Source organism: Molothrus ater, chromosome 3 (genome assembly GCF_012460135.2).
Source record: "Molothrus ater isolate BHLD 08-10-18 breed brown headed cowbird chromosome 3, BPBGC_Mater_1.1, whole genome shotgun sequence".
NCBI classification, from domain to species: domain Eukaryota; kingdom Metazoa; phylum Chordata; class Aves; order Passeriformes; family Icteridae; genus Molothrus; species Molothrus ater.
In genome coordinates this window covers 39,127,617-39,142,539 of record NC_050480.2, presented here as the reverse complement: position 1 = coordinate 39,142,539, position 14,923 = coordinate 39,127,617, and the positions used below count along the sequence as shown (strand labels likewise).

The following is a 14,923-nucleotide window of genomic DNA, read 5'->3' as shown; positions in this document are numbered from 1 at the left end:
CTCCTCGCCGCGCTTTGCGACGCTCTCCCCCCCCTGCTCACGCCGCGTTGCTTTACGGCCCCTGCCTTTCCCCCTGCCCGTGACCGTCTCCGCGGGCCGGGCGCGCGCGGGGGGCGGGGCCGCCGGAGCCAATAGGCGGCGAGAGCGCCGCGGTGACGGGGCGGGGTGGGCGGGGGGGGGCACGCGCAGTGCCGTAAAGCGGGCGGCGGGCGGCGCGCGGGGCAGTTGTCACCGGCGGTGGTGCGGTGTGAGGCGGCCGGGCCAGGCGGGCGATCGAGGGATACCGCACTGCCGCCGAGACGCCATGGCGGCGGCGCTGGGCCGTAAGGCCGTGGACTATGTGCGCAGCAAGGAGTTCAGGGACTACCTGATGAGGTGAGCGCGGCGCGGGGGGCGTCATCGCCGAGCCCACCGCCCTGCCCGGTCGGACGGTAGGGACCAGCGTTCGGTCCCCAAACCCCTCAGCTCCCCGCAGCCTCGGGGCGCCCCGGACGGGCTCGGACGGTTGGCACCGGTTGACCCCTGGCGAGGTCGCCCTCGCCGGCGGCTGGCCGGGGGCAAGGCAGCAAGGAGCCGGCCCGGAGGTGTCGTGTCCCGTCGTTCCACTTGTCTCGCACGTCGTCACCTCGGCACCCCGGGGCAGTCGGGGCTGTCGCTGTCCCGCCCCGGCCCGAGCAAACCGGCCTTGACCTTGAAGTGACGCGGCGCGTTTCGAAGCTGCCGCGGCAGCTGCGCCCCTCCGTGACCTTCCCGTCCCGGCTGTGACAGCCGCCAGTGCCGCCCCGCCGCGGGCAGGGGCTCGCTGCGGCACAGGAGCCCGCGACCGGGACAGCCTGACCGCTGCCTGACACAAGGGCAGGGAGAGCTTCGCTCTGCCTTTGGCGGAAGCGAGCCTGATCATAGATACAGACTGAAGATCGGTTATTTGAATCTCTGAGTACGTGTAAATAGGTGTCTCTTTGCAGAGGCTTGTCGGAGTCCCGCTGTCGTGGGAGCGTGGCTTAAGTCACTTCCCGAACAGCTCAGTGCTTGTGTCAAGCTTTGTCTTGCGTGAGGGATATGGCAGTCTGGACTGCAACTATAAGACTGCCTTAAAGAACAGTTTTAGCATACTTTAATCTTGTTGAACCACTGTGCAGGAACAGTCTCGGGTAGGCAGGCTGAAGTTTCTCCAGCTGACAGGCTGTTTGACAAACTAAACAAATAAAAATGGTCTCATCTAATAAAGGTGGTTGGGCAACCTTTTGCTGTAGCTGTTGCTTGCTGTTTTGCCTACATCTATTGCACCTGGTGTTTGATGTTGAGCAAGCATGTAGGAGGACATCTGTTTATCTGAGAAATGTAGTCTTGGCTCAAGTAGCAGGAGGTGGTATAAGGCTGCATGGACGAGGGATTATAATGTAAAGCCTTAAACTTCAGGAGGATAGGCTTAGATGAGATATTAGGAAGAAGCGCTTTATCGTGGGGATGGTGAGGCACTGGAAAGTTTGCTCAATTTGTTTGGCATTCACAAAATCAAAATCCACAGAAACAGTGGGGCAAAAATATGAGAAGCAAGAGAACAACCTTGAAGCAAAACAAAACTCCAGAGCAGGCTTCTGTGATTCCTTTTGAAAGTCTTGAGGATGCCATGTATGCTTGATAGATGCATATGAGTGTTAACATTTAATTGATTGTAACACTATTCATGTGAACCATGTTAATAGCCATTGAACCAGCAATCTGCTTCATCATTAGAAAAACAAACATCCAGGTGAGATAACAGGTGCTTCCTAATGTCATCACAGTTACTGGAAATATCTCTATCCTTGCCCAAGACTGAGAAGTTTTTAAAAAAAAACTTTCAGATGTATTTCGCCCAGTTTTCAAACAAGCTGTATATGTGGCTGTATCTCTGTAAAAAGAGCATTCCACAGGTTTCTACCATTGTGGATGGAATGTGTTTTGCCTTGCTATAACGAAGACACCCGCTTAATTTGTACTCCTGTTACTGGGTGTGTCATGAAGAGCTAAAGCCAGTTGCTCCATCTGCTCTGGCCTTTCAGCATTGTTTCTTGCTCACTAGGAGATGAGTGTCTAAGTTATTGGCTTTTTGTTGGGTTTAAAATTTAAATAGCTGTCCATAAAGACTTGTCTGTCTTCTGCATAAGAAGAAATGGAGAGTTATGTTTTTGCATTTCTTCCTGAAGGTGATTTCTTCCTCAGACAACAGGACTCTAGCCTGAAAAAAACGTCCTTTCTTTGCTCATGGAGAAAAGGTGTCCTAAAAGCTCTGAGACTGTGGAGTCTGTTCCAAAAATCAGCATCTAACCACTGCAGGGAATCAAGGCTTTATAAATGTGCAACTTGTTTGTCAGAATTAATGAATTAAGGTGCTGTTTGGGATACCAGTGATAGGCTTTAGATTGCTTGACCCTCAATAGAATGACTTAGGTTACCCAAAGTGGTGGATTAAGTGCTCCATTATTATGGCTCGGGGCAATCAAAAACTTGAAGAAAACTTTTGGAATAAGTAGCTTCGATTTCAGCTTCATAACCTGCAAACATGAAAGCAAGCAAAATGATTGCATGCTGCTTTGCTCAGGTGGATATGTCTGGCATTGGAATTGCATTATGTCATGGGTTAGCTTTTAGATCTTGCACAAAGAAACAGGAGAAGTTGCTTTTAAAACTGTCATTAAAAATTAATTGTTCTGCCAGTTTCACATCTGGCTTTTCTCTAGTGGTGATTAATACGGATCTGAATAACTGTAAATCATATAAATACAAGTTTACCCTAACTGCATCCTAATGCTTCAAAATGAGCATAGTAAGAACATAAGCTGTAGGTAGACTTTTCCTGCTTGTAAAATGCAGCAGTAATGTTATTTAAAACTAGCTGATTAGCATATTAAAGCCTGACAGCTCTAGGTATTGTGAACCTGAAATTGCATTTTTTCTCCAGATTCTAAAAATGACAGCTGTCACTATAGTCATATTATCTAAGCCACTAGTAGTATGCAAGTGCATCCTCTTATTTCCTATCCTGTTGATTTAACACATCTTCTGAAAAGCATCTAATAAAACAGCTTCCCTCCTCTTTTAAGACAGAACACATCATTCTAGACAAGCTGTCGTTTTCTTGTGGTGGAAGCCTAAATTGCTTTGATCATATAATGAATTGCAAGGAATGCAAAAATCTCCTGGTAACAGGGAAGGAGGCATGGACATTGCAGTGTGCTGGGGCACTTCTGAAATGTCTCTTCCTGATGACTCAGCAATGCAAATGTAGCGACTCTGTTAATATAGAGGGCTTTGAAATAGAGGTAGTTCATTTTCTGGAAAGCCTGAGCACTTAAACTGATGTGAGCTGTCTAGGAACTCTCCTTTAATTTAAAAAAACTTCAGAGGAGTTAGCATGGGTAATAGAACCTAAATTAGCTGATCTTCAGTTCTCTTTAGTAAATCTTTAAACATGAGGACATAAAAACTTTAAAATAAAAAGTTCTCTGTGATGTGTGCTAGAAACTGAAGGACACACACCTGCTTGTCTTATGTGCTCTGAGAACTGAACAATCTGCTGTTTTGCAGTGCCCTTTCCACTTAGGGGATGGCAGTATGGGGAAAACACATAGTGACAGTTCCCCTATACTTGCAGAATGGTCCCTGGCCTACTAATATTCTTATTGCCAGAATGAGGAAAATACATGCAAAAATTTTAGAGAACTAAGTCTTTCCCACTGTAGGCTTTTTGGAATGAACTTAGTACGGATACAAGGTATTGTCACCTCTGGGTTCCTCTTGTCTTGTCTAGACATTTATACAGAAAACTGATACTTGGAAACTGAGTAAGTCCAACGGTTGCTGTTCACAGTTCTGAAAACATTAGTTCAATGTTTTCTTTGTCAAGGGACTGAATTTAGTTCTTGGAAACTACTAATTTGGAATGGAGTCACTTCAGAAATAGAAGCATGCACATGGGGCAGTATCCTCACTATTGGATGTGGTGCATGTGTTGCAACTCTCTTGGCTGCAGAGCTTTGGGGCTGGATGCCTGTTTCCTGGGAGAGTCTATGTGCCCTTGGTTTGCCCTCTTCTAGAAGTATGTTTTCCACTCCCATGTGATTGTAAGGATAACCTTAGAAGACCTTAGCCAGAGCTGCCTACTCCATTAAAGTAGTATCAGTTTGATTCTATTTTAGGCTTTTACTTCCCTGGAAACAACTTACACTTTAAAAATTAAGGCTGACTTCTGTTGGCACAAAAATGTGACAGAAGACACATGTGAACTTGTTTCGTTAAGGTTTTATGAAGAAATTTAAGATTACATTTGTCTTGTGAACTTCAGTCAACTGTTGCTGCCAATCAGTTAAAGAGGAAACAAACAAGTGGTTAGGCTAGTCAAGGGCATTAAAATGAAGCACCTTGAACCAGCTTGTAGTGAAGCCTCACTGAAACACACGTCCTTTGTGATTTCCTAAGTAGACCTGACTGTTCCCTTACCATAGCTATTTATAAAATGGCCATCTAAGAACATGGAAATCAGTGTGAGGGAAGTGATGGTTACAAAGTGTTCTGCAACTCAGGCTTTCTATTAGCCTACCTATTTCTCATAAGAAATGCCTTCTTGTAAGTCATAATTCTAAGTCTTGTCAGTACCTTTATTAGAAAGAAGGTGTTTAAAAGTTAGTAAGCTTTTGTTATAAAAGCTTTGCAGCAAACAATATTAAATGTATGCTGTAGTTTATCTTTTGTGCATAGATCATTAAGTTATTACCTAAACTGGTACCTAGATTATCACTGAAATGAACCCCATACATGACAGAAGTGTAATTGCATATATCACTGAGAATGTGTTATAGCTTATGTTTGGTACAGCCACAGTTGACCCAAATTTAGTGACAGGAAGATATCTGGCAATCTTTGGTTTGACCTACTTAGAGGTATACAGAGAATTCCAAGCAACTTCAAAGCTTTCACTGAAGAATTTTAGCTGTTTAGCTTTGTCATGACAAAGCTTGATGTCTTTTGGCATCCTTTAAAGTAGTTGGGGTGGAATCTTGGGTGCTCTGAAGGGTTGAATGTCTTCCACTGACCATAATGGGATTTTATGTAGCTGGGAAAAAGAGCAGCAAACACTTGTCACAGTGATAACTTTTGTGGGAAATGGGATTTTTTTTTTTTTTAACACCAATGCATTATTCCAAGTTAATGCCGTGACAGCTTCCTGACTTCTGCCTATTTTCTATTTGTGGTATGCTTTTGTCTATGTAGATTATGAAAGAAAATAATGTGTTGGTTTTTTTTTTTCTTCTTTCTTTCATGTGCTTTTTGAATGGAAAACAATGATGGTGCACTTGAACAGTACGGTAAGAAAAGGGAGGGGATTTCTGGTTTCACTTTCTTCCTAACTTCAGTAACTTGCTGTCTTTTTCCCTTAGTACTGCTATGTACTGTTTGTCTGCACCTGAAAGGCATAATAGAAACCTCCAGGAGGGATGCACTAGGAATATTTAATTGCAAGTGTGAGGCTAAGATGACCAAGTCATCTTCAGAATGCCTTAAATTAAAGCGGCTTTGTCTTTTTCATGCTCTTTTGCTAAGAAGGTCAGAGCAGTGTGAAACCCTTTATTCTACGTAACAGCAATACTGTTACATAACCAAACTACCTGGCTTATCTGTAACAGCCTTCAGGCCAGACAATAAATGTACAAAATAACTCACACTATTCTTCTGTCCTGGACCCTTACTGTTTGCTCCTTAAACTGTAAGTGGGAATTTTATGCCTGTTGTACTGTGAATCGTAATGCTGTGGAAGAGTTGCTCTTCTACCTAGACAAAAGACAAACTTATGGGTATATTTTAATTTTTGTGAGACTTCAAAGGGCTGCCTGCCTGGACGCCTTTAAAGCCTGATAGCCATCTCAAGGTTCCAAATAAAACTCCTTGTCAGCAGAGAAAATCTACTGCTGCACTACTTTTGTTTACTGATGATTGTTCAGCTTGCACAGCCTGGATTTGAATGGTCCAAAATCTATGGTGTATTATTTGGTTATGTTCTAATGGCAATTGATTACGTAAAAATATCAAATTGATTTAATTTACTTTTCAAAACAGAATTTGTCACTCAGATTCTTAAAAGCTGCAAATATTTCAGAGATTCAAGAAAAAAAGCTTATTTTTCATAAACTGCAGTTGTTCAAATGAGACCCCTGAAATTACTATAAAACCATCACCAAGTACAGGTAGTGTCCCTCCATTTGAAGTTTGCTTTGGTGTGGTGGTACATTTGAAATACCATGTAGTCATGCAACTCTCCTCAGTTGTGTCATGTTACCTCTGATGCACTTGAGAGCTTTAACCACTACAGATGTCAATTTTCCGATCACTAGGAATATAGCAAACAAATGCTTTTACTCTGATCTTCAGAATACTGTTATATATCTGAATTTGCAGAAATACTATTGCACTGAAATGGAACTATTAAAATTGTGTGTATAACTTAAACTCACTTTTTTTCTATTTAAGTTTCTTCTATTGCAACTGCAGGAAGCAAGTGTGGCTTTTAGTCTGACTATACTGTTACAAGCAAGACTGGCAAGACAGTCTTAGAATGAAAATTGCAAGAAATTTAAATACCCCCTGATAATTCCAAATCATTAAACATGTTACAGTTACAGAAAGTGTCAAAAGAATGGATATAGCTGGTATCTGCAAAGCTTTTTCTTGTGAGGTGCATCTCTTTTGTTGTATCTGACCAAGTTACTTCTGAGAATGAGTTTCTATTTAGAAGAAGCTGAGGCAAATACTGTGTGCATCTTGTGTGGAAGGAATTCTGGTGAAGCCTTTTTGCTCATAGCAGTAGCAGAAATTGAACTCAAGTCGTTATTTTGCTCAGTTTAGAGTCTTTCAGATAATACTTATCAAAATAAACTTGTCAGTTTTTCTGATTTGATCCTTTCCACTTCTTGTCTCTATTCTATCTGTGTACACACCTGTTGCTAACTGCTCTCCTCTGACATTTGTTGAATTACTGAGTTTTAAGTATTCACCAAATATTTCAGCAATTGCAGGTGTAGCTCAGGGTAAAGTTTGCTTTGCTTGCTGGCCCCATTCTTTCCAAGAGAGGGTGTAAGCACTCACAAGATGCTTGCTGAACTTTTCTTCATCCTCAGCATAAAATGAAAATGAACCTTCAGTTCTTCACTTCATCAAGTCCTTACATTTTCATTATATTTTTGAGGAGCCTTAATTGAAAGAGGGAAATGCTAATTCTCTGTGCAGAAGTGAGCTATAGATCTGACAATATCAATCAGATGGTTAGTGACTGTTAAGCTATAATTACACAGAATTCTATTTCAATGGCTCTAGATAGTTCCTCTCTGATCTGAAAGAAGATCCAGAGTAGGGTCCTTTACCTTTCCTTCTGAAGAGTAGATACCACTAAAAGAAAGGTTTAATTTCTCTCTTATATTAAAAATAGTCTGTATTTTCTTGGAATTTTACCAATAACCCTCCCTTCTAGTTTTGTGTGGCTAAGAAAAAACTGTAAGAATACTGCAGGTGATTTTTGTTTCTGTTTAACTTTATATTTGTTTTCCCTCTTCACAGCACTTTTGGGGGCCAGTTGCCAACTGGGGTCTTCCTGTTGCTGCTTTTAATGATATGAAGAAATCGCCAGAAATTATTAGTGGCAGAATGACGTTTGGTAAGACCTGAGACAAACTTCTTGTTAGGAAACTAACTCCAGAACACAGTTTCTGCCGTTTAAGCAGTGATATGTTATTAATTGTCTGCAAACTTGTGGTCAAAGCAGATGTAGATATCAAATATCTTGTTACGTAGCTTTAGATGCCATTTAAATTGAAGTACTGAAAAACTGCAGGGCTCTTTTTTGGAAAGCTTTCCACTAATTTGGGAGGGAAGAGTGAGGCAGCTCTTGACCCTTAGCAGTTTTCAAGACTAGACTGTCTCCTGAAGTATAACTCATTATCTTAAGCTATTGCACACACTTGTTCAAAATGTGTCTCTACTCAGTTTTATTCTTTGTATAAAGAACAATGATCCTTTGTGGTTAGCGTGAGATTTAAATATTTGTCAGCACTGACAAAGTGAAGAAATGGTAATGATTGGTCAGCAGGGTGCAAGAAGCAGCAAAGAAAGCTTTAACTCCTTGCAAAGTAGTTGTCTATAGGAGACTATTGTGACTCTTAATGAGAAATTATTTTTAAATGCAATAATAAGCAATATTTTTCCACCTCTCTTTAGAACATGTATAGTTTTTGCCTAGATGTCTGTCTCTATGTTCAAATTATTTTCTAGGATTAGAAATCTTGCAGTTTTAATTTATTAGCTTAACTTTGGCATTACATCTCTTCCTTAATTCACTTAACTTAATTCTGAGTAATTCTTCTTCCCACAAGCAAAATATATTTGGCTTAAGAAATTTTATAGTCCCATTATCATTAGGCTCTGCTTAGAGTAATTCAGTCCCTTAATCAGCTTCCTTGAGACAGAAGAATAGTTTAAATAGTCTCCAGTACAGCAAAACTGTTTTGCAAATAGTGTTTTGGAGGCAGCTACCCAGCTCAGCAGTGTTGAGACACCTTTTTAAATTTTTGCAGGTATATATAGTTTGTGTGTACAGAAGCAGGGGGATGAAAAAAGAATATTTGTACTTTTAAAAAGACTGTTTTCCTTGAACAATTAATTTACCAATTTTTTCTTTAAGCCTATCAGAACTTTACAAAACTAGGAAATTCTTGGGTTGTAGTTTCCTGAATTTAAATTATGGTCGGAGAGTAGATCAAAATAGTTTCTCATCTTTCTGGAAAGCAGACAAAGCTTCATGTTTCTGAATGTTCATGATTCCCTGGACACTAAAAGCTCCTGATCTTAAAATGTACCCAGAAAGAACTCTATTTAGGTTATTAGTGTCTTTAAAAATACTTTGTCTTAGAAGTTGTCAGAATAATAGTATATGACAGACTATGTCTCATTGAGATAAACTCCTATTTTCTGGCTGAGGTAATTTAGATAATAAACTAAGAAGGCTTCAGTTGCATCACAGGAGAGTGTATGAGTAAAATCAATTTTTATGGAAAGCTGCAGCCATGTAGATTTTCTTGTGTAGTAGAAGTGAACACTGTTTTGTCTTTTCTTGCATTGGATCCTCAAAGTGGACACGTTTGTAGGGTGGTTAGAAAACTCATAAGCAGCAACAAATCTTCTGCCTGTCATTACATTTTACTAGTACGAAAATTGTGACTCAACAAAATGCAGATATTTACAGTCTCTTAACAAGATCTATCATCCTTTGCAGCACTTTGTTGTTACTCCTTGACTTTCATGAGATTTGCCTACAAAGTGCAGCCAAGAAACTGGCTTCTTTTTGCATGCCACTTCACTAATGAAATTGCACAACTTATTCAAGGAGGACGACTGATCAAATACAGGCAAGTCACATTTTTAAATGGGGAAGTCATAAACTGATGGCTCCTGGAATACTCTGTTAGTGATTTTTTAACTGTGGTGCAAAGCTCTGCATGGTTTCTGAATTTGTTTAACTTCATTACCTTTTGCAAACCTGTTAACAAGCTTGTTGTCAGTAGGCAGAACTTTCTACTTTGCACCTCCTTTGAACCTTCTGAGGTCTGCACACAGAAAAGGCAGGAAGCCCTTATGGTCGTGAGGGAGTGTAGACAGGGCCTTCAGCAGCTGCTGGCTATTTTGGGGTTTTTTTTTGTGCAGTCTGTTGGTTCGTCTGCATCTTGGTAACTAATTCCTGAGATGGAAAACATCCATAAAACTGTGAAGGAGCTGTACATCTGGAAGAGAAGTCACACAAAACCTATCAGAGCTGACTGTTTCATACATGAGGTGGAGCCAACTGAGTGTGCCTGGGGAACAGACTGTGTTCAGTCTCACACCCTGGTTGTGTAGCAAGCAGTGCAGACACTGCCCCAAGCAATCCTGGTGATCAGGATTATGGGTTTTCTCTCTTCTGCCCCAAGAAACTACTGTGGAGCAATAGAGAATGAAACCTTCTGACATGTGAATTAAAAAATGAGACTGATCAGTAACTTATGCAGAGACAAGTCTACTTGCAGCTTTGCACAATGTCCTTCGTTCATAAAGTTTTTTTAATAGCAATTGTATTTCAATATTCACTCTTACAAAAGCTGTTTTTCTTTTGGCAGGCTGGAGAAAAAGAACTAAATATATTACTTGAAATAAGCCAGGGAATGTATTCATCCTGAATGACAACCAAGGAAGACATGCCATCTACAGTTGCTGTGACAATTACAGTGGGGATGAAACAGAAACACTCATTATGAATATGACCCCACCAAGAATTCTTCTAATAATATTTTTATCTTGCCTTTTAAAAAGTACATTCAGCGATGTAAACCATTACATTTAAAGTCTTGCTGCCTTACTGATCTTTAATAACTACCCTTTTAATAAAACATTATCCACCCAAATAACAAGCAATATTTGAAAACCAACTTTTTTATCTAACAATGTACAAAAGTGGCCCATAATAGTTTGACAAAACTCATTTTAAAATCAACATGAACAGAGGTCAGTAAACAGAACTGTAGGTGGTATCATTGTTTGTATTAACATATTCTTAAAAGCCATTTAACTTGAGTGCATTCATTCCTATTCTATTTTTTTTTAACTTAAGCAGTGGCTTGCTGATCTACAAGAACAAATGTGTAGATAGGCAGCCTGGGGTGAGCAGCCATCCCTCTTCCCTCACTGCATGCCTTTTCTCAGTAAAGAGACTTCATTAACATCCATTTTTATGTCGCACACTATTTAAAGAAGGCTTGGAAAACAAAAGCATAGCACTGAATGAAGGAAGGCAACGAAGCCTGATACTGTTCTTTAAGAAGTTCTACGTGGATTTTATTTTTTCCTACTGTTTGAGTTATTCTAGATGTATGTAATTCTTACACAGGCAAAAACTAAACTTGTTTGGAGTCTAAGATCTGAAAGATGCCAAGTGCCTTTCAGTGGTTTTTGACTTCATTGTGAGAGTGATTTTCCTGCATGATCTGCCTGAAAGTTACTTTGCTGTAAAGGTAAAATTGACAAAGAATGTGAGAACGTATGTTCAGATTTTTTTTTCAGTGCAGTGTTTTTGAACAATAAACATATTCCAAATGGCAATAAAACTCTTGAATACTTGGAACAGTTTTGTTTTTCATACTGTGATAACAGACCCAAAAGTGAAATTTTATTATGGAGTGTCACTTTATTACTGCAACAGCATGAAGCAAAAACGGGCTGAAAAAGTAAATGGTATCTACTGAATTTAGGTAAGTGTCCTGTGGATCCCAATACCTAAAACTTCTTCCCCCAGCAGCAAAAAACTGTGTGTTTGGGTAGTATTTAGGCTTAGCAGTTCCAGTGTGATAGGCAGGGTTGAATTCAGACCTCTTATTATGCAACTAAGTCAGTATTAGCTATTGTCTTCTAGCAGTTAGAGCAAGTCTTAATTGACCATCTTCTATTGTGATGTTAACTTTTTTTGATGGACATACAGGAAAGATGTAAATAGGGCACATCTGCTGGATGGCTAAGGCTGGTACTGCCTGCCGATTCTTGCTTTGGAAAAGTTACTGCAAAAAAGCTGCCCTCTCAGTACTGTTGTCTTGTCACAAAAGTAGTCATCCCCCTTTCTCCCTGTCTCCTGGAATAGAAGCACCGTTGAACTTCTGTACAAATGAGTAGTGAGACACGAGCAGATAAGGACAGCTGATTGTTTTGGCACCTTATAGTTTGTTATATTACTTCTGGAGGGAAAAAATAAGCTACAACTGAGTTTGATCTTCATTGGTGTGAAATGTTTTATGCTGCTCTTGCATGAAGCTTGCAGTGCAGGCTGTACTCTACCCTCACCTGCTTTGATCACTGTTCATTAGCTCTGATTGTCTTTGCTCCTTTACCCAGAGGATACCATTTGCAAGAGTCCCTTCTCTCATTTTCCTGGTAGTTGCACCATACTTTATTTCCTTCTATCTCTCCTTTCTTCCTCTTATCCATTCACTGTGATAAGGCTCAAATTCTTTCATACTGGACTAGAGCAAGAGTGAATTGCAGATGGAGAGTGGGCTTTATACCCTGCTTTAATTAGATGTTAAACCAGGGATGCTTCCTGCAGCCCATACAGACTTAGAAAAGGGGGAGGGTGGCAACAAACCATATTTTGTGGGACTTGAAGGGACCTGGCCCTGTTTGGGAAGGGAAATCCAGTGTGGGCTGGATTTCCACTGCCTGTCAGTCTGCCTAGTGACAAAAACAGTTTATATGGGCAGAGTGCCATTAAGTGGCTCTGGCCTGTGTCAATCAAAACATTAATTATCAAGCTGTTTACGTACCATTTCTTTGTTTAAAGGTGCTGGGTGTAAGGGGATCAGTGTAATATTATTAAAAGGAGTTCTTGCAATAAAGAATTCTATGATTTGTCAGCACCCTACTCCTCTGGCACAAAACACTGAAATACACTGGCATATGGCTGTTTTAGGATGGGGCTGCTTGGGATAATCCAAAGAGGAGAACAATAGCTTAAAGAGAACTGGAGATGGTGTATTCTTGAGTTTGAAAACCTTAATCGTGCTTCCTTTTGTTCTTTTCTTACTCCCCTCAGGTAGCACTGGATGAAAGAATGGGGCAATGTGAGTTTCACTGATTAATTATAAGTTAGAGCTCAGTATTTGCTTTTGATTTATAAGATTATAGGGCTTGTCTGTACTTGCTATTGTTCTGAAATACCTGCTTGGTTTTAATTTCACAGCTTGGTTTAATAACAACTTTCATCTGTAGGATATATCCTATCACTAGAAACCTGTGCTGCTCTGCTCCCAGGCACTGCCCTGTGCGTTCTGCTTCTGTTCCACCACAGTATGACTGGGAACCACGTGGCCTTTCCTCTCTTGCTGCAGTGGTTACTGCTATAGCAACAGCTGCTGTCTTCTTTCATGTCTTCAGACAGAAAAGAATTTCTCATCTTTCTGAGCAAGTCCTGCTACACTGCTGGTAAGGAATGCAACGCCTTTTAACGCCCTTAGGAATTCAAGTGGGAGAGACTACCAGCTAAGCTCTCAGTCTGTCCCTTCCCCCTTTCTCCCCAATTTGAGCTGGAGATGTCTTGAGTCGCTTTTGAAAGGGAAGACTTAAGACTATAACTGACCATGGCATCAAATTAGCTCACAATTTCTTCTGCTATTGCAAGATTGAGTGTCCTTGATCTGGAAGCTTGATTATTTATGATTCAAATGTGGAAATAATTTGGTAGCATGGTAATTACATGACAGAAAGCAATAACCATAATTGTGTGGTCGGAAGAGAGGGAATTACTTTGCAAGGATTCTTTAATGAATGTAATGATGTAATAACACCTACTGATAGTGAATTTTGTTCAACCTCATGCAACTGTCTCATGCTTTATAATCATTTTAGCCAAAGCTGCTGTATATGGGTGGTGTGGTTGTTTTGGGGATTTTTGGAGTTTGTTTTTGTTTGGGGGTGTTTTTGTTATTTTTGTTTTGGAGGATTTTTACTTCTAAGGCTTCTGTATAAAGTGAATGTTCCCTACTCTAAAACCAGCAGAAAAATCTCTTGGCCCCAGTGCTACCAATACAGTCTGCCAGCTCTCAGAGAAAACCCATTTGTAGTAAAATGTAGTTCTCCATAGCATTGAGGGTTACCTTTTATTCTCCATACAAAGCACAATGGTGTCATCTGAGCAAGGACAGCACAGTAGAGAATTGAGTGGGGAAAGTCTCAGTAAGTTTAGAGACAGAGGAGGCAGTAAAAAAGGGAGAGTTTTCTCCTTGGGACCAAGACAGGTTTTGACATGGAAATAAAGTGCTTAGAAAATACAGTCCTAGACTAGGACAGACCAGTCTTAGAACTACTCCAATGTTTTCCCTGAATTCTTGCATGAATGCTGATACAAACTCTGTTATGGTCAAACTATTACGTAGAGCATCAAACTACCAAATGCATTTACTTCAACTGTGTGTGTTTCCAGTGTACATGAATCTGTATTACACTGGTATGGATGCAGACACAATTAATTTCTTTACATGTCAGTTCTAAGAATGTGAATGCACTTAAAAAGATCAGGAATAAAAAGATGAGATAGAGACAAGTAATAAAATAACCTATTAGAGTAGTATGTTCATATCACTTAGTCCCAAGCCCTTAATGAATACAATGTTTCTTCATGCTCACGTGACAGACTTCAAAGTTATCAATAGAATATAAAACAGTAATACAGGAAATATTCACAAGCACAGTTACCAGCTCTCTTAGGTTTTCATCCTGTGTCTCACAGGGTGCATTGGTCCTATCTGCATTTGAGGAAGAAGAGTGCTCACTGCCTGATGCAATATGACTGCAGTTCTGCTTCTGCAGAGCTGGAGTATTTCTGCTGCCAACTTACACAAAAGCTAAAAAGTTTGTTCTGATTAAGCAAGACATTGCTGCAAGTTTTACAATCGCTATAAAGTAGACAGGCAATCAGTCTGGTGTTTAAAATTAGGCAATTTCTTTATTAAATTAATTGTGGAGAAATCTGTCTCTCCCTGCCCAATCCCTTTTTGCCTTTGCAGATCTAATACCTACCAATGCACTGCATTTAGTCACTGTGGTAACCACTTAAAAATAACCAGTGTCCATTGAATCAACTCAATAGCAGCCAGAAGGCAGAAATAATGGTTTTCTGTATAACCTGCTCTGAGTGTCATCACTGGGGTCCTGCTCCTTCCAGATCATCACCTCTCTTTATCACATGGCCTAAGCCTGACCATAATATTGCTCTCTTCTCTTCCTACTCTTCATCCTTTCCCTGTCTTCCCACCTTCTTTAACAGCAGGTTTCAAGTAACTATGGCAACAAGACTAGGAATTTTACGCTTATTCGTTTCGTC

The 14,923-nt window shown here is 40.4% G+C and overlaps 1 protein-coding gene across 1 annotated transcript; it reads left to right on the top strand.

Moving 5' to 3' along the window:
• Window positions 1-217: 217 nt before the first annotated feature.
• On the top strand, window positions 218-11,179 carry MPC1 (mitochondrial pyruvate carrier 1). Its single transcript, XM_036381353.2, has 5 exons — window positions 218-375; window positions 5,345-5,348; window positions 7,591-7,687; window positions 9,302-9,434; window positions 10,179-11,179. The coding sequence occupies exons 1-5, from the start codon at window positions 305-307 to the stop codon at window positions 10,195-10,197; spliced, it is 324 nt and encodes a 107-aa protein (XP_036237246.1). The 5' UTR covers window positions 218-304; the 3' UTR covers window positions 10,198-11,179.
• The last annotated feature ends 3,744 nt before the right edge of the window (window positions 11,180-14,923 follow it).